The sequence below is a fragment of the Neopsephotus bourkii genome, unplaced genomic scaffold (genome assembly GCF_033783945.1).
Source record: "Neopsephotus bourkii isolate Nb327-2 ecotype Australia unplaced genomic scaffold, CSIRO-AGI_Nbou_v1 NB_1131, whole genome shotgun sequence".
In the NCBI taxonomy this organism is placed as follows: Eukaryota; Metazoa; Chordata; class Aves; order Psittaciformes; family Psittacidae; genus Neopsephotus; species Neopsephotus bourkii.
In genome coordinates, this window is record NW_026901617.1 from 195,677 (window position 1) to 214,454 (window position 18,778).

Genomic DNA, 18,778 nt, shown 5'->3' on the forward strand with positions numbered 1-18,778 from the left:
GAAGAGCAGTGTAGGGGAGAGGGACCTGGGGGTCCTAGTGGACGACAGGGTGACCACGAGCCGACACTGTGCCCTTGTGGCCAAGAAGGCCAATGGCATCCTGGGGTGTATTAGAAGGGGGGTGGTTAGTAGGTCGAGAGAGGTCCTCCTTCCCCTCTACTCTCCCCTGGTGAGACCACATCTGGAATATTGTGTCCAGTTCTGGGCCCCTCAGTTTAAGAAGGACAGGGACCTGCTGGAGAGAGTTCAGCGCAGGGCAACTAAGATGATGAAGGGAGTGGAGCATCTCCCTTATGAGGAAAGACTGAGGGAGCTGGGTCTCTATAGTTTGGAGAAGAGGAGATTGAGGGGTGACCTTATTAGTGTATATAAATATATAAAGGGGGAGTGTCACGAGGATGGAGCCAGGCTCTTCTCAGTGGCAAACAATGATAGGACAAGGGCCAATGGGTACAAACTGGAACACAAGAGGTTCCACTTAAACTTGAGAAGAAACTCAATTTTCCCCTCAGAAAAAAAAAGGAAGACCTACATTTTTGGAAGAGAGAATGGGGGCAGTCCTTTTGGGCAAGCCAAAATGTATTTTACTGGCCTGTGATACGTGCATAGACTCCACAACTCGTTAAAGTTGTAAAGTACGTATGCTTTATTCAGCGCTGAGGCACATGGGGGATTGTTCCCCCAAAGGCATGCGCGTCGCAACCTTGTCTCTCACATTTATTCTCTACAATTATACATATTCATTAGGTTACACAACATGCCTATACATATTCATGTCCTATCCCGGCTTTGTATTATAATGAGCTAAAAGGTCCTTTGCTCCTGCACAGTAACTCCTGGTGGTCATGGGCAAGGGTCTCAAGATGAAATAGATGAGTCTTCCTTGGCTTAAACTTTTTACCTCTAATAGTTGCACATGTTCCCTGGTGACTTGGTCATTGTCCAAACTACAAATCTGATTTTGGCCAGTTTCAGGGACCAGAAAGCAGGAGTCAGTTACTGTTCCTTCCTCTCATCAGTAGCCTTGTCCTCCCATCCTGGTCTAGCATGGCATAATGAGCATGATAAATGTTTGTTGAGTATGGGCAAGCAATTACATTGTTAAGCAAGTGGCTTAACCCTAACACCCCCTGTACCTTGGTTAACTCTTCGCATCATTCCCCCCTTTTCTATAAAATTAGTAAATTCTTTTACTTATCATACAAGTTCTTTTGACCAACTCCTGTGAAAGGTATCTTTTGGTGCTTTACCATGTGCGTTTGATAGAGAGGTCAAAATCATTATGTGCTGTAACATCCTCCAATTCCAAACAAATAATCCAATGACAACAGAAAGCTAATACTAACTAATACTAGAAAAACAGCAGTGGGGTGACACAATGTATTTAGAATGCCAGTTGCACTGGGTGACCATCCGAAAAGTACATCACACCAGCAATGGCTTACATCTTGTCTTACCCTTAGCAAGGCTTTGCTTATTTCTTCCTTGTCATGATGAACAGTAATCGAAGTTTTCTTTCCGTTTTCTTGGATTCCTTTTAAAATGTTAATTAGGTCTTGGTGTTTCAACAGTTGCCTCACTAGTGTAAAGTCAATCCCGATGGGTGCAGGTGATAATGTGTGGTACATTGTGTAATTAGACTTTATCAACTGGTGGGATATGACTGGTGCTAAATATGTGAAGTCACATCCAATAATTCTAACAAAATTACAAATACAAATATTAGAATGAGTCTTAGCAGTTATGTTATCATTATCTATCCTTACAAAAGTATAAGCAGTTCTTAGGCATACGCAGCCTTGGCCAACATATACAAGTACAGTTTTCTGAGTAGTATCTGGATGGGCTTCAAAATGACAAATGCCTCGCTCCATGTCACGACATATGTCCTCAGCATCAATTGTGTTACTTCCCAGGCTTTCACACTTCTAGTTGGAAAGATTTCTGCCCAACCTGAAAAGCTATCCATTAATACCAACAAATATCTATACCCTGTTTTTCTTGGGAGTTCTGTAAAGTCAATCTGCCATCGCTGTCCTTGCCCATTGCCCCTCCCAGTTTGGCCCATCTCAAGCTTGGGAGTGTTTTTGGGATTAGTTTGGAGGCAAAGGTTACATGGTTGAGTCACCTGTTGTACTGTACTATACAAGTTTCTAGATACAATTTGCCTGGTTAGATATTTATATAAGGCATCTAGCCTCCAGTGCGGGTTTTTTTTTTTTTTTTTTGATGCTTGCTCCTGATTAGTGACCATAACAGAGAGGAGGGGGCAGTTATTCTTCCCTGTGTTGTGCTGGCCCACCCCTCCTTACTGAATATTCCTTCTGTGTCTGTGATTAATTTTTGGTCACCTTTGCTGTAATCTGGCTTACCTTCCAAGGAAATTTTCCCCTCAAGAATTAAAGCTCCTTCAATTGTTATCTCACCTTTTGTCACTTCTTTTGCCTCTCTGTCCACCAGCTCATTTCCCTCCTCCAACTCTGAGCTCACCTTCTGGTGTGCCTTGATGTGCATGATTGCTGCCTCCTCAGGTAGTTGGACCACTTCCAACAGTCTCACTATTTCTTGTGCATGTTTGATGTTTTCCCCTTGCGAGCTCAATAGTCCTCTTTCTTTCCAAATGGCTCCATGGGCATGTACGACCCCAAATGCATATTTTGAGTCTGTACAGATGTTTATATTCTTCCCTTTCGCTATTTCTAAGGGTCTAGTCAGTGCAATGAGCTCCACCTTTTGTGCAGAGGTGTTTATTGGCAAAGGTCCAGATCCTATTACCCCTCTGCAGGTGGTAACTAAATGCTGATTTATGCAGTTCCTGCCCCACCTTGCTTACCTAGATTACCAGACACCTGGCTGATTGGTGATGCGGTGATAACAGCATTATATATTATAGCCTTACTTCTGTACAAAGGTATGGAATCATCACTGTGGTGACAGACAGAGGTGAGTGTCATAGTTTGCAGTATTTGGTAGTAGCCCCTCTAACAGTTCTGGAGAAGACACTGGGACTCATAAATAAAACGCTGATGTTGCAGGGAATTTGAAAAACATCAAAAGGAATCCAAATAAATGTATGCAAATACAGATACACATGTATGTGTGTGCATAACTGTATGTGTGTGCATAACTGTATACCTCGTCCACACCAGCTGCCCCCTGGGACCAAGGGCTGCTTAGCCCTCTATGTTGACATGGGTACCTGTATGCACGTGCATACATGAAGAACTGACAGAGGGATGCATCCAGTTTGTTCTCTCTGTCCTTCCATTTGCTTACTGTGCTTTTCTGAGCCACCAGTGCACAGATACCTGCAAGAATACAGGCAGATTTTATTAAAACTTCATCTTAGGTTTAAACAATCTTTTAAAAGCCCTGCAGAACTTGTGTAAGTTTCAGTCCCCTGCCAGCCCACAGGCAGAGAGCAGGCAGGCAGATCTGCAGCAGGTATACTCTGCATGCAGATGTCTGCAAGCTGTAGCACAGCAGCTAGGCCTTCACTCCATTTCTCTGGATTTGCAGCATCCACATGTCCAGTGGAGCTGCTCATCTCCAAAAGGCTTACATAAGGTTCCATCTCCTGCTTCGTGATACAATCCACCCTTCCCTCTACAATCTTTAAACATTACCCATCAGCATCCCTATCCTGGATCCTAGGCAATCCAGGTACCGACAGACCCCCTCTTCTCCAGGGCACCAATCCAGCAGCTTGAAAGGCAAGAGCCTTTCCCTCCTGCAGCCACTGTTAGGCCTTGGATACATTTGTCTTGTGCAAGGCAGGAATGGGAGGCTGCATACGGAGTGGCTTCATTGAGGGAGGGCCCCCAGCAGCCCCTGCAAGACTTGACATGGTGCAGAGGTGTTGCTGGCCCCTCCTGGCTCTGGTCTCCTGCCACCTACACAAGCACCAACAGCAGCACAATGGGAGGGTTTCTCTGAAGTGGAGGTGGTGGCTCAGAACAGTGAAGCTCCCACACAAGCCTCCAGACCAGTGGGTTTGGAGGGCAAAGATAGGCTGCTCTTCTGGTGGGCATGGCAAAGCTCTCTGCAGGGAGCAACCCACACGTGAAACCTCATGGTCATTTACTGGCTGTCCTCATGACAAGCTGCTGATCTGCCAGCATCATGAATACACACCTCAGTCTGGAGCAAGAAAAGGCAACATTAATCAGGTGAAGGAGCTGCAGAGAGGCTGTAAGCCCTCCAAGACACCACCACCAGACCAGCAGCCACCAGCCCACCACTAGCAAGGCACCAACACCAGCCCCAGCATGGTGATTCAACATGACTGGTTGAGGTTTAACAGGCAGAGTGCCAGGTCATGCACTTGGGCCACAACAACCCCATGCAACACTCCAGGCTTGGGTAAGAGTGGCTGGAAAGCTGTTCAGTGGGAAAGGACCACAGGGTGCCAACTGACAGAGCTGAACATGAGCCAGCTTGTGCCCAGGCAGCCAAGGCCAACAGCATCCTGGCCTGTATCAGCACCAGTGTGGCCAGCCGGACCATGGCAGAGCCCTGTACTGTGCACTGTTCAGGCTGTAGCTCGGATACTGCATTCAGTTCTGGGCCCCTCACAGCAAGAAAGACATTGAGGTGCTGGAGTGGGTCCAGAGAAGGGCAACGGAGCTGGTGAAGGGCCTGGGACACAGGTGTGATGGGGAACGGCTGAGGGACCTACGGCACTTAGTCTTAAGAAGGCTCAGGGGGGACGTTGCTCTCCACAACTACCTGACAGGAGAATGGAGCCAGGAGGTAGTCTCCTCTCCCAAGTAACATGGGACAGGACAAGAGGAAACAGCATCAAGATACTCCAGAGCGGGTTTAGACTGGAGATTAGGAACAACTTCTTCACCAAAAGGGCAGTCAGGCATTGGAACAGGCTGCCCAGGGAAGTGGTGGAATTGCCAGCCTTGAAAGCATTCAAGTGTAAATGAGGCCCTTAGTGCCACCGTTTAGTGGGGGTGCTGGCAGTGCTGGGGGAACGCTCAGATCTGACGGTCTCAAAAGGCCTTTTCCAACTTGGTTGATTCCGTGATTCTGTGGTGGGTCAGCAGACAGGCCTTGAGCCCTCTGTCCGTATGTCCACCGCACAGACACCCTGCAGAGGCCCCTCCAGCCTGCCCCAGTGGCCGCTCACACTCCGCGCTCGCTTGCCTAGCCGGCGAGAGGCGGGGCAGGGTGGCGCTTCCGGGGCCGGGCGGGGCGGGGCGGAGTGGCCGCCCGGGGGCGCTGCCGCGGCGGCGGTGAGGGGTTGGGTTGGCTCGGCTCAGTGTCGCGGCCATGGCGGTGTTCGTGACGCGGCGGATCCCGGCCGAGGGGCTACGCGTACTGTCGCAGGCTGGCGGGTGAGCGCGGGTCTGGGTCCAAGTGCGGGTGGATCGGTTCCGCCCTCGGCCCCGTTCCGGGAGCTTGGTGACGGGCCGCTCTCTCACAGGTGCCGCGTTCAGCAGTGGGACTCGGAGGAGCCGGTGCCGCGGACCGAGCTGCTGGCGGGAGTGGCGGGGAAGCACGGGCTGCTCTGCCTGCTCTCCGACCATATCGACCGCGAGGTGCTGGAGGCCGCAGGTGGGTGCGGGCTGCGGGCTGCGGGACCGGAATGCCCCTCTCCCGTTCCTTTCCCCGTGCCCGTACCAGCGTTCTCTCGCCCTCCCGGGGCGACGCGGGGCAGCAGCGTGCTGTGAATGTCTTGCAGGTCCCGGCCTGAAAGTCATCAGCACCATGTCCGTGGGGTTTGACCACCTCGCCCTGGAGGAAATCAAGAAGCGGTAACTTTTCCCTGCGCTGTACCTCACCCTGCCCTCTGAGGGATGGGGTCCAGCCGGGGGAGGTGGTGGGGAAGCAGGGTGAAGCTCAGAGCTCATCCCCCTGGTCACACAGCAGGTAACACTGTGTATTGTTTGACACAGGCGTGGTGGGTGACTCTGACAGAGCATGGGGCTGGATAGGTGGATAGGGTTTGTGACCTGCACCTCCCTCTTGGTAGGGTATGGCTAGGGTCACCTCCAGCCCAGCTGGGGTTGGAAGAGCCTCTGGATGTCAGAGTATGGTTGGGATCTCACCCCAACTGCTGTTGAGATGATTCTTTGGAGGATGGGTTGAGAAGCCAAAAGGGCTGTCCTCTTGCATGTAGTACTGCAGATACATAGAAGAGGGAACTTCAGCAACTTGCCCAGAACATCAGCGACTTGCCTGGAAATTTTGAGGTAGAACCCCAAGGCTGGCAGCATTGCCCAGAGACTTTTGCTTGCCTTGCAGAGGGATCCGTGTGGGGTATACCCCTGATGTCCTGACTGATGCCACCGCAGAGCTGTCTGTAGCTTTACTTCTGTCTGCATGCCGCCGGCTGCCAGAAGCAGTGGAGCAGGTAAAGAAGTGAGTATCACCATCAGCCAGCTGGTGCAAGGGCTGGCACCAACCACCTTGCAGGCCAAGGTGGGAGTCCCCTGCAGTTCCATGGCTTTTCATAGACATGCTGCTCAGGGGCTGTAAGAGGGGCAGAGCTCCCCTCTGTATGCTAGGTAGAGGACCTGTGGGAAAGGGCACCCAAAGCCACTGCAGACCCCTCTAGGAGGGCACGCACGGAAGGTCTGTCCAGAGCTCCCTGAATGGCAGTTGCTCCAGGGCTGGGGATAGCAGTGCCTAATTTAAATCAGTCCCAAGGCAGCTGCTTCTGCAGCGTACCCAAGGAGACCTGCAGGAGACCACCAAGGTCCCTTGAAGCAGGAACCTCAGAAGCTGGCTGTAAGATCATCTGGCTGTGTCAGAGGGACTGGCCACCCCCAGCATTGTACTCTAGTGTACCTGCCCAAATGCTGGACTGGGCTATGAGCAGGCTCTCTCTTGCTGCCATCTGACATCTCTTTCTGCCTCACTTTGTCTGTTAGTGGTGGCTGGACAACATGGAAGCCCTTGTGGATGTGTGGTTATGGTCTGTCTGATAGTACGGTGGGCATCATAGGTCTGGGGAGAATAGGTAAGTCCAGGTCATGCACAAGGTTTGTATGTCTCCAGCGATGGCAAGGTGGTTCTGGAGGTGTTCAGCCAAGGTGATGTCCCTGTTGCTCACCTCTTTTAAAGTCCATGACAGCAACAAGGAGAGCTGTCAAGATCTCTGAGCAGTGATCTTGACTCATCAGGCCTAAACCTTGAAAGTTTAAAGCGTTCAAACGCATCCAGTACATGTAAATGGTAGAGCAAACTGGATGTCATCCTGTCGATATTCAGGTAAACAAAAGCCCTGACAAAGTCCAAGGTGACATTTTTGTCATCCATTCAGTTGTGGACTTTGTCAGATGGCTGTTTATTTCCTCACTTTCCAGTTTGCTCCCTAGGGTGTCTTCAGGTTTAACATCCCATTGCTCCAATTCCAGTTTCGCTATGGGAGTTCAGTCCTGCTCACTTCAGAAGCAGCAGACTTGCACCCCATGCTTGCCATGCTCCAGGCTGGGAAGCAGCCTGGCAGGAGGAATCCCACCACAATGACCCTTCAGCGAGCAATGAGCTCTCTACTCTTAAGCGTGAGCTCGCTGAAGGATGGATTGCCTGGAGAGTACTGACAGACCCTTGCAACCCAGCACGGGTCTCTGTGCAGCATGCGTCGTGCAGGCACAGCGGCTAAACAATCCTCTCTTTTCCTTCTAGGACAGGCAGTTGCCCGCCGCCTAAAGCCATTTGGGGTCAAGAAGTTTTTGTACACAGGCAGTGGCCCAAAACCAGAGAGTGATATGGAGTTTGAAGCTGAGTTTGGTAAGCAAGGCTCCAGGAGCAGCGGCAGCATCTGTTTCGTGGCAGCACAAAGAACTATTTGGGCTCACTGGGGAGTTGTCACTCCCTGGGAGTGGTCCCGCAGAGAAGGGAGGTTCCAGGTGGTTTTCTCGGTGTAGCTGGCATGAACTACGGTGGGGGAAGCAAAGGAAGGAACAGGAATCCCAAACGCTTCTCATGCAGTGTTACTGGATGGCAGGGAGAGTGACCTGCCTTCTTTGAGTCAGGTGATTCCAGCCAGTAAGCTGCACATAGCTGGGCTCCAACTGACAGCCAACCATTGTTGTGGGCTGTGGTGGTTTTTTCCTGTGTCCATCCATTTATGATTTTCAGTTGGTTTTATTTGTGCAAGGAAGTGGAATGTAACAGGGAAGGGAAAGTGGCAGCTTTGCCTTTGAGGAGGGGATGGATCTTTGGCAGGACTTCTGCTGCCCCTTGCACTTTCCTCTCACCTCCAGGAGTGAAAGTGACCCTGCCAGTGGCAGGGGGATGGAACTAAATGATCTTTTAAGGCCCCTTCTAACCCAAACCATTCTTTCATGATTCTACAATGATTCTATGAAGTCATCTGTAGGTAACACATAGAGAGATTTAATGCTGGCATAAGCTGGTGTTGCCATATGTTGCTGCCTAAACGTGAAGTATGTACCACAGCCTCCTTTAGGCCAGATGGCTGAAGCATTGCTAGATTCCCCTTTGGCTTGGTTTTAATTCAAAAGTGAAATGAAACATTGCAGTAGTATCTGTAGGGATGTGTATGATTTTTGTTGGGTGTTTGATGGCCCATGTTTCTCCCCATTTGTTGAGAGGGGTCTCTCGAGAGCAGCACTCATTTGCAGGTGAACTTTTCGAATAAAGAAGGTTACTGAGGTCTGTTGGTGAGATACCCCAGGCCAAACTGTGACCTATTTTTCTCCACTCAGTCCCACTCACAAGGCTGGCTGAAGAATCAGACTTCATTGTGGTGACATGTGCTTTGACTCCAGCCACCCAAGGAATGTGCAACAAGGACTTCTTCACCAGAATGAAGAAGACCTCTGTGTTCGTCAACACAAGCAGGTAATCACAACCCAGTCTTCTGCAGAGGGCGGGGGGGGTTGGGGGTTGACCATCACCCTCTGACGATTACAGCTGCATGGGCAATCTGGTAGGATGGGATGTGCTTGCACTGCAGGTCCAGGCAGTCTGTACAACCTTCATAGCCCAAGGTGTCTTGGGACCAAGGCAAAGGCAGGATAAGTTATTCCATCACACAGATGCCCCAGACTTGCCCTGTGGTTGGGCACTCAGCTCCTCTCCCACTGCTGAGCAGCCTGGACCAGAAGAAATAGCGGCTCATTGTGCTGTGAGGTTCAGGCAGATCCAGAGAGAGTGTGAAATCTCAGGCAGAGGGGATCCAGATGCCTCTACTGAGGCTGTCCCACATGGGCTGTGTCCTGGCCATGTGCCCCTCAGAGCCCGTGGGACTCCTCAGCAGCATGGGGTCTCTGTGTTTGCCAGGGGGGCTGTGGTGAACCAGGAGGATCTGTACAACGCACTGGCCCATGGCCAGATCGCAGCAGCTGGCCTGGACGTCACAACACCGGAGCCACTGCCCACTGATCACCCCCTGCTTTCCCTCAAGAACTGTGGTGAGTGGCTGGGCCCCCATTCTGTTCTGACAGCTTGCGCTTTGAGTGCCTTGTGTGCCCATAGCTGGGGACCTGTTAGCTGGAGTGACAGGGATTCCCTGCCCCTGTTAGCCTGCCAGTGTGACCAAGCACTGAAATGTGAAAGGACAGGAAGGTCAAGTGTATCTAAGCAAACTGTAGGTAGGCACTGCACAATGCAGAGAGCTGGTAGGGTGAAAGACCTCATCAACATGATGTAAAACAAATGTGGGAGGTATTTTGATTCTTCAGAAAGTAGTTGAGGTCGGCTCATTTTTTAACACCTTCCTGATGGATCTCCATTTGATCATTAAAGGCATGGGGAGAAATTCATGGAAGAGTCTGATACCAGTGGGTGCCTGAATGAGAAACTGAATCCCTGCTCATGCCCTGTGGTATATATATATATATATATATATATGTAGGACATAGGTAGATACATAATACATACTGAGTAGCTAGAGAAGATATATATAATAATTGCATATATAAAAATGTATAATATATCATTATATACCTAGAATATATGATGTGTATAATATATAGATAATACATATTTGTATTCTAGCATATATTCTGTTAGAAACATTTCCCATGTGGCTAAAAATCTGGGTGCTGAGTCTGCCTAGAAGAATTTTGGCCTTGGGAGTGCTGCAGCCACTGTAGAACTCTCCAGCTAGCTCATCCACTGTGAGCCTAGGGTGCCAGGGGCAGGTTCAGCATACATGCTCAAAAGCACAGTTCGTTTAAGTGCTGAAGTGCTGACCTTGTCCTGACATCCACATTCCCCATCAGATGTCAGCAAATAAAACAGCCCCGAGCTGAAGAGGCCAGCAGGTGTTCATGCTATGGGATGAGCAGAGGTTCCTTTGCAGATCTAGCTGTATCCCCTGGACAAACTAGGGTAACTTTGGTAAAGTGGAGCCCAGTGAGCTCAGGCAGCCTGTTTTCTATATGGTGACAAGTGTCAGGCCAGTAGGAAGATGTTGGACTAGTGCATGTATTTTCCAGAGGAGATTGGGTTGGATGAAGCAGGCTGGTTAGGAAGGTGCTTGCTCAGCTGTTCTTGCGCTTCAGTATTGTCAGGCTGCTGGGCTGGAAGTGGGAGTGCCTGCCATTAGGGGCAGTAGCTGATCACTGTTAGTTTCACCAGTGCTTTCCTGAAAGCTTGCTGAGAGCTGCTATGTGGGGCACAATGATGTTTTAGTGCAAGACATTAGCATCTCTCAGAGTTTACCTGGGATCCTCATTGTAGCAGACTGAAGGGACTGTGCAGGGTGGCATCTTCCATGGCCTCACTGCACACCAGTGCAGCTTCATCCTCAGAGGCACCACAGGCTCACAAGCAGCGTGGGATGAGTTAGGGACAGCTCTGGTGTGTAGTCACTGCCTCCCCTCATGTGGCCTTCAGTGCGTAACTTGGCCCAATCCTTGTAAAATGGGGCGAGGAGCTTTGCTGCTTCAGATAGGGAATGTGTAGGCCAGGCTAGGTACTCAGTGGGACTGACTCAGACACAAGCCAGTAAAGCTCACTTGTATCCCTTGAGGCAGAAAATACATAAAACAGAAATGCAACACAGAGAAGACACGGCTTTCTAGTTGAAAAGTGAATGTATGCAGTTGTCTGCAGCCCCATTGCTCGTGCAGTGGCAGGGTGCCTGTTCCTGCCTGAATGCTCAGCTTTGCTGGGGTGACCAGCCTTCCTAAGAGCTGATGGCACAAGCTGGGCCAGAGTAGCCTCCTCTCATGTGGTTGAGTGCTTTGGCTGCTCAAGCTGCACCTGAAGCAGGAGATATGGTGCATGAGCCTTCATTTATGTAGGCAAAATACCAGAGTGGCTGTGCAGGCCGCAGCAGTATGTCCTCTCTCCAGGAAGGAGGTTTATGGAGCAGGAAATGTCTGTTTCAAAATGAAACCATAGAGACATCCATGAAAATTTGGAACTGCCAGTGGCTGAGTCTGTTTCGGAAGTACAAGATCATAGCTGTGGCATTATGGTTTGGGGTTTTTGGGGTTTTTTTTAAGACTTTTTTTTACGTGCTTGCTTTGATTCCCATAGTAGACAGGAAAAAGACTTGACATTGCTTTCACAGCAAACAAGGAGCCCAGACTGTTCTCAGCTTGGGGAGAAAGGACCTATGTGGCCCCACAGTCCTTGAGAGAGCCTTTTATCCCCAGACAGCAGCATGTCAGGTGTTCAGGCTTCTGCATTGCCTGTAGTTGCTGTCTGTTACGAAACAAGCAGAGATGCAGAGGTTTACTTACCTTTGGCAAGTACTCTTCACTATTGTAATAATTTACTACTAAAACAACTTTGGCTCATTCCTTTGCATTGCATAAGAGGAGCCTTTCCACACAGGTGGATGGAAATCCCAGCCCTGACTATGCTACAGCGTACCAGCTCTGTTGCAAGGGCCATTTGCCTCTATGTGTGCCTTTCCAGTACACCCATGGGTCTGTGAACCATAATGTTTCACAGTAGTCTTCAGTTTCTTGCTGCAATGTGTGTTGGTTCATGCCTGTCAGTGAGCTGATCCTCCTTAAAGCCATATGGTAATCACACAATAATGTGTACATTTCACTGCATTTTTGTCTGCCACAGGGATAGTAGGAGGACCCGCTCTTGGCTGACTGTCTTTGGCCTGGGTGACTTAAAAAAGCCCAGTTAGCCATTTGTTTCTTGTTCCATGTCTGCTGCCAGCTCCTGGTGGTGGTGGACCCAGGTTGCCCACATCCCAGGAAGACCCTGAAAGAGGCTGTAAGAGGTCAGCAAAGGTAAGGAACAAGCAAGTAACCTTTCCTGTCCCCCCGCAGTGATTCTGCCACACATTGGGAGTGCCACATACGCCACAAGGAGCACCATGGCAGTACTGGCAGCCAACAACCTCCTGGCTGGGCTGCGAGGGGAGGCCATGCCCCACGAGCTGCTGCTGTGATGACCAGAGTCCCCATCCTGGAGGACAGCAGGACTTGGTGTTACCGTCCCCTGGAGAAGTCTTGGAGACCAGTCTTGTGCCTCCTTGCCTCTGCAGCAGCATGCCAGCAGTGCCTGTGGTGAGGGAGCTGCACCATAGCCATTAAAGAGAAGCAATGAGTGTGTCGTGCTTATTTTCTTTGAGAACAGGGTGCACATGGCATAGCACACAGCTCTGCAGGGGGCTGCAAGTCCCCTGGTCATGTTGCTGCTACACTCAGCAGGCTATGGATAGTGTTAAGTCCCATTCAGAAAACACTTGAAGTGTTGGGGTTTGAATGTTAGCCAGCATGTGTCATATGTAAGAGGGCTGCTGCAGCAGCACCTGTCCTCGGAAGCCTGGCTCCTGGGGTCACAGTGAGAGGCCATGCAGTTCCATACTGGAGCTCCCAGCCTCATAGTGAGGGAGGGAGGAGAGGTAATTGCTCAATTGGCCCAGGCTGACTGCTGCCAAGAGAGCTGCTGCCAAGCACATGTTCAGGGGGCTTGCTGAATCAGCGCTAAGGTGTGATATTTCCATTTGTCAGATGTCAAAAGCAGAAAGGCCTGTATGGCTGCCCTGGCATTTTCAGGTCTGCTTTTGTCTCTAACTAATTCTTGGCACAGCTCTGAAGTGAATTGCAAACTGGAATACACACTGGGAGGTTCTGCATCCTCCTGTGTGTTCTGGTTTCAACTCATCTTCTCAGTTTAGTTTGTTTTTCCCCAGATATGCAATGACACAGGTTAGTGCAGGGGAAAGCCTGAGCAGGTGCCAAGCCTCTAGCTGCCAGGAGAGGCCTGGGTGAGCACATTTCAGGGGCTTTGAGGGGTCCATCTCTCATCTAGTACTGTCCCATAAACGGGAGTTGGAACCCATCTCTCTGTGTCAGTCCTCCACAGCGAGTTTCTGCTCCAGCTGATGACACAACTGGCTTCCAGGTGTGTTCCTTGGATTGCTTTATGCTGCTTACCTGTTTGAGGGCTGCATGTCCCAGTGACATTGTTTTCTTAAGGAAAAAAGAAAGGTGGCTGCAACATTGCATTGCAGTTGCAAGAGGACTTTAACACGTGTAAAGCTTGTTAGAAATCCTGCTTCGAATGGGTACATGTAGAGTGTGATCTCCAAGCAATTTCCTGCTGCAAGGGTGGAAAGGGTCAAGGACACTTTCCAGTTTTGTGGGGGCATGCCCGTAAGCCACACGCAGCAGGATATTGCACAGGGAGTGCACAGCCCTACAGCATCCAGCCATGCTCTTGAGGACAAGAGCAACTCATCCCTTACTTTCTTCAGCAGAGGGGTTGGCTGTGTGCTTGCATTTTTCTTTCCAAGAATAGAGTGAGTAAGCCCCTTTCCCAGTGTTACCCTGCTACCTCTGGGAGCTTGCCTGAACGGGACAGCTTTCCTCACAGTCCCCTGCAGCAGTCTTTCCCAGTCTGCTGCAAGCAAGGCCAGGTCAGGCATCTCTCCTCAGATGGGATCTGAGCCCTTTGGGGTCCATGGGAAATGTTCTTTGGTTAGGAGGCAGGGTCACAGGTTCATGGTATAGACCAGAAATTTTCCCATCCTGTACGGCCAGCACTCGGGGAGTAGTTGTTAAAAGGTTACTACACAGCAAAGGAAAACACCCAACTGGGAGTAAAAGGACAGGATTTGATGTCTAGGAATGCTGCATTTTGAATTCAACAGCATTAAACAAGCACGTTGCTGTTACTTCACTGGAGATCTAGCAGAAACTTTTTCTGTAGCTAGTCTTGCAGCAACAGCATTGCCAGAGCTGGACACATCCGCAAGTTGTTAATTTGTGTTCTCAATTTATGAACAAATGTATAATGAGGAAGCCAATTCAATTTAATTTCTTTCTGTGTTCTACCTCTGCAGGGCTGTGGGGAAAGCCTTGGTGAGAGCAGTGTGCTAGAGCTGGTGGGGGATGAGACTGGGGTCCAGATGGCCCATCACTGCCCAGTGGTGGCAAGGCTGCTTAGAGGTGCAGGGTGGTCTTGCCATGGTCCCATCCCCTTGTGCCCTCCTGGCACCTACTACAACGAGGCAGATGGATCACCCTGCCTGCTGACTGCAGGATCTGTTCACACACCTGCCGGTCATGGCTGCATGGTGCCGTCTGCCCTGGCCAGCCCCTGCTGCATGGTGTGGAGATGGCTCTCACCAGTGTTAAACTAGCCTCCTCCCAACCCCATGTGCTCCCAGCCACTGTGCTGTGGAAAGTGGTGAAAAGCAGGCCTGGACTTGGGTTCCTTGTGCGCTGTGGCTCTCCACTGGCCATCCTTCTCTCCATGCCTTGTCACTCTTCTCCCCAGGTTTCAGCATTCAGAGCAGCATATGGAGCAAAGGACAGCCTCATTCCCAAGGCTGTGGGAGGTGTGGAGCAGAGGAGGAAGCAAGTAAACATGTCAGTTTGCTTGACCCCAGGGGAATCTGTCCCACAGACACAGAACACAAAGCATGCCCAGTGTATTCCGCCAGGGCAGGTGCTGAGGCTGCTGAGCAGTTACAGGCTTGGACAGCAAGGGAGCACCTGCACCAACCAGCTGGCCACTACCCCTGACAGCATACTATGTTTCCAAAGACAGGACTGCAGCAGCTCCATTGGCCTCATGGGCACAGGAGCCCACCATGTGCTCCACAGCACACCACCTAAACACAACTCAGGAGCTTGTGGTTTTGGAGGAGCCATCTTCAGCTGGGATTAAGCACAGCTAAGAGACAGTGTTATGGTTTAACTTCAGCCAAGTACCACACAGCCACTCACTCCCTCACTTACCCCCTGCCCTTGTGGAATGGGGAGGATAATCAGAGAAAAGGTAAAAACCGTGGGTTAAGATAAGAACAGTTTAATAGTTAAAATAAAATACAATTACTACTAATAATGAAAACAGAGATAGCAAAAAGAGAACTCAAAAAAAAAACCACCGAACAACCCAGCCATCCCACTCCTGGAAGGCAACCATTGCCCAGTGCAGCTTCACTTCTCCCAGCACATCAGGCACAAGGCAAGTAGTGCACACCAGGCAGGCATGACACCAAAGGTGCTCAAGCCTGGAGGTAGCAATGCAGCCACATGGACAGAGAACAGCCTCTGGAAGACAGCCCAAGACAGTAACCAGCCGTAACATGCCTCAGCTGCTTAATTCACTGCTTGTTAGTGTACAGCACAGGAAGGTTTCTGGCAAGAGGAAAAAGGCTGCATCTCTTGAGAGCAGCAGTGCACTGTTGTCTCCAGTTCTCATCATATATAAAAACTGAGCAGGGTCCTGCATAATAATCCAGAACATTACTTAAGAGGTGAGAGGGGAAGGCAGCAGCTGGCAGCAGTGTAAGCCTGGTCCAGGGAGGAAGCTGGAAGACAGGGAGAAAAGCCTGTGCTTGGGAATTAAAGGTCATCTAGTACACTCAACTTCTGTCTCTGTGCCATTGCAAGTGTTCTTCATACTGAATGCTCTACTTGAATTTCTCTTGATGTTAAGTGAACCATACTCTGATAGCAATAATAGCTATTGGAAGATGTTTCTTAATTATAGATGCTGACTAGTTAAAGGAGGACCTTTGTTTCATGCCTCAGAGAGTATCTGGCGTGTTTATCAATATGTTTTGATTCACAAGCCTTGCTTGAGTACTGCCCATCAGAAGCAGAGTGTTTGGGAAGTTTCTAGTAAGACCTCCGCTGACCAAGGAAACATTGATAGCCATGGTAGATAGGAAGGGAATGGGCTCCTGAGCATCTCAACTGGCTGGAAATTTCCAAGTGACTTAACAGAAGGACTTACTTTGATGTGAAAACCTTGGCTGTATTACATGGATGTAAGTCCATCAAGTTAGTTTGCTGGTCTGCATGATTTTTTGAGGTTTGACCCTAAAGATCCTGGTATTGGTAAAGTTACTGTAATGCTGAAGGATGTTAACTAAATATTTGAGAGATTATTGAGACCCCTAATAATGTGAGAAATAGTTAAGTGTAAATGGACTGGTACCTGAGCACTTGTATTAGATTCCTGAGCACATTAAGAAATAGACACAAGCTTGTAAATAAGGCTGCTGTAGTGACTGAAGCACATTTCAGGTGTCACATCTTCGAATTTCTTCGAGAAGGGAACCTTCTGCAGCTATCATTTTGCTCTGCCACACAGAGAAATCATCAGTATGCCCTTAGCAAAAAGGTCTTGCTTTCTAAAAGTACTTACAACTGTAAATGATAAAATGATAACCTTATCTTTCTGCCCCAGCTTCAATGAACCTGTAGTTTTTTGGGTGAGTCTTGAGTGTCAGAGTTGAGCCTAATGACAGCACAGCACAGGTAAGCCTTGCTGCATCTCTGTCCAAAGGCAAACACCTCTTAACAGGATTTCTTGCTCAGCAAGTTACGGACATAACCCATACCAGCAATCCCTAGCCAAAACTTTATGCCACCAACTAAATCGCTAGCCAGTGTGGTGAGCAAGCAGCAGCATCTCAGTAGATGCACTGAGCTTCTTGACCAGTGTCAACATGTTCCCATGGGAATTCAGAGAGCAGCAACCATAGTGGATTATGGATTTTACAGATGTCATGTAGATATTAACATTATTTCAGAAACAACCATAATAATAATCTCTTAAAGTATATTCTACCAGGAACAAAATTGTTAATGAGTAAAGTACAGGCTTTCATGATTACTTTTTGCTAAGAACAAGTATTTCTTTACAGCCTTGCATAAAGAGCAATAATCACTTTGCAGGTGCCTTTTGCATGTCCTGTTTCGGTGATTATTTGGCTGATGCAAACAAGGAGACATGCACCACTTAACCTGCTTTAAGGGAAACAACATCTCACACCAGCAGTGATTTCTTCATTCACAGCATGCTCACAGCAGCAGGAAGAGCCCAGAACACAGCAAGGAAGAGGCATGGGAACACAGACCCTCTGGACAGGTAGCCAGTGTCTGTGGAGCTGAGTACCTTGCTTGCTTTTTTCAGCTGCTTACAGGGGTCAGCCCACACTGTGTAACACATACGCAGTGAAAGGTGGTAAAAATGCCACAGAAGTGGCCCTTGAAGAACCTACTGCTGTTTAAACAATCATGGGCTTTCTGAATTCTTGTTGTGGTTTGGTAGTGTTTTACATGGTTGAATTAGGAGTCAGAGATGCTTGTGGACTGACCTAGTGAGGCTGCAGTACCCTGCTGAAGTCACCAATGTGTAACAGCCATCTGCAGGTACAACTAGCAGAGGACAGAACATGAAGCCTCGCCTGATGCAAGTTTTCCAAAAGGAAACTGCCACAGCCCTTCCAAGAGTACATTTTCTGGCAAGAACAGCAAGTTCGACAGTGTAAGTTGAACACTGCGCTTCAGCTAAGCATGCACTCCTACAAACGCAGGGTTACACAGATGTAGTATTGATTTATGATTTCTACCAACTGACACGTTAATTCAGTCATTCCTTTTTACAGGAAGCTCCAGACTGAACTTCACTTATTATTAAGAAAAATTAAGAGTGGAATACAGCTTTTAAACTACAGACTGTTGGTTTTATGCCTTTTCAAAATCTATTTAATGACTCTGATGTCTATTCAAGACATGTCATGAAATTTAGTCTTGTCAGCACTAATACATTTTATTATGCAAGTCACCAAGCCAGTCTTTGTTAGTTGCCATGAGCTGCAGACACGGGAGGTCACTGATGGGCATTCAGATGTTATAATCAAAATTAATTGCACCATTATCAGCCACTGACCCTGCCAGCACAAGCACATGTGTCGGTGAGACAGCTGAAAAAAAGGTCAATAATTTCCATGCACAACTAAGGATGCTCCCAGAATCCCAAGGCTTTACAGCCTTTGTCTTATGGGGGATATGCAGGCAATGCACCCCTTCCCATCCAGGTTGTGGCAGAAATCCCTGTAAGTAGGTCAGCCAGCTGCAGGGCATCTCAAATGATCTGCAGGAAACATCTTTAATATCACCTCCAGAGCAGAGAGCTAGCCAGAATACAGCCCATCGCACTGAGGCAGTGGGTCCATAAGACATCATCACTCTGAGCCTGATCAAAACCACTACAGTCAAGTACAGCCACACTCTGGCTATAAGCTGAAGTGTTGATGGGACAACACAGTCCTTTGAGATTTTATACTGGCTCAAGTATGAAACCACTTCTAGTTGATCAAATACTACACATCCTCTTAAAATCGGCAAAGCCTCAGCATGAAGCAGGATGCCAGCCATGGGCAGCACTACATGCTTGACCTCATCTCACAAAAAATGCGTTATGTGTGTGCCTACATTTCAATAGGATTATTTTGCACTGTCAAGTGATCTAGTAACACAAAGAGTCCAGTCAGCTAACACACAAGCATTACTTGTTTAGTCAATACATTATATGCCTTGGGCAAAGACCTCAGGATAACACATAAACAAGT

The 18,778-nt window shown here is 49.0% G+C and overlaps 1 protein-coding gene across 1 annotated transcript; it reads left to right on the top strand.

Annotated features, from left to right (window-relative positions):
* The first annotated feature begins 5,231 nt into the window (after positions 1 to 5,231).
* GRHPR (glyoxylate and hydroxypyruvate reductase) lies at positions 5,232 to 12,507 on the top strand. Its single transcript, XM_061362597.1, has 9 exons — positions 5,232 to 5,345; positions 5,435 to 5,565; positions 5,693 to 5,765; positions 6,256 to 6,372; positions 6,885 to 6,973; positions 7,642 to 7,746; positions 8,688 to 8,823; positions 9,265 to 9,395; positions 12,228 to 12,507. The coding sequence occupies exons 1-9, from the start codon at positions 5,281 to 5,283 to the stop codon at positions 12,347 to 12,349; spliced, it is 969 nt and encodes a 322-aa protein (XP_061218581.1). The 5' UTR covers positions 5,232 to 5,280; the 3' UTR covers positions 12,350 to 12,507.
* Positions 12,508 to 18,778: the final 6,271 nt, after the last annotated feature.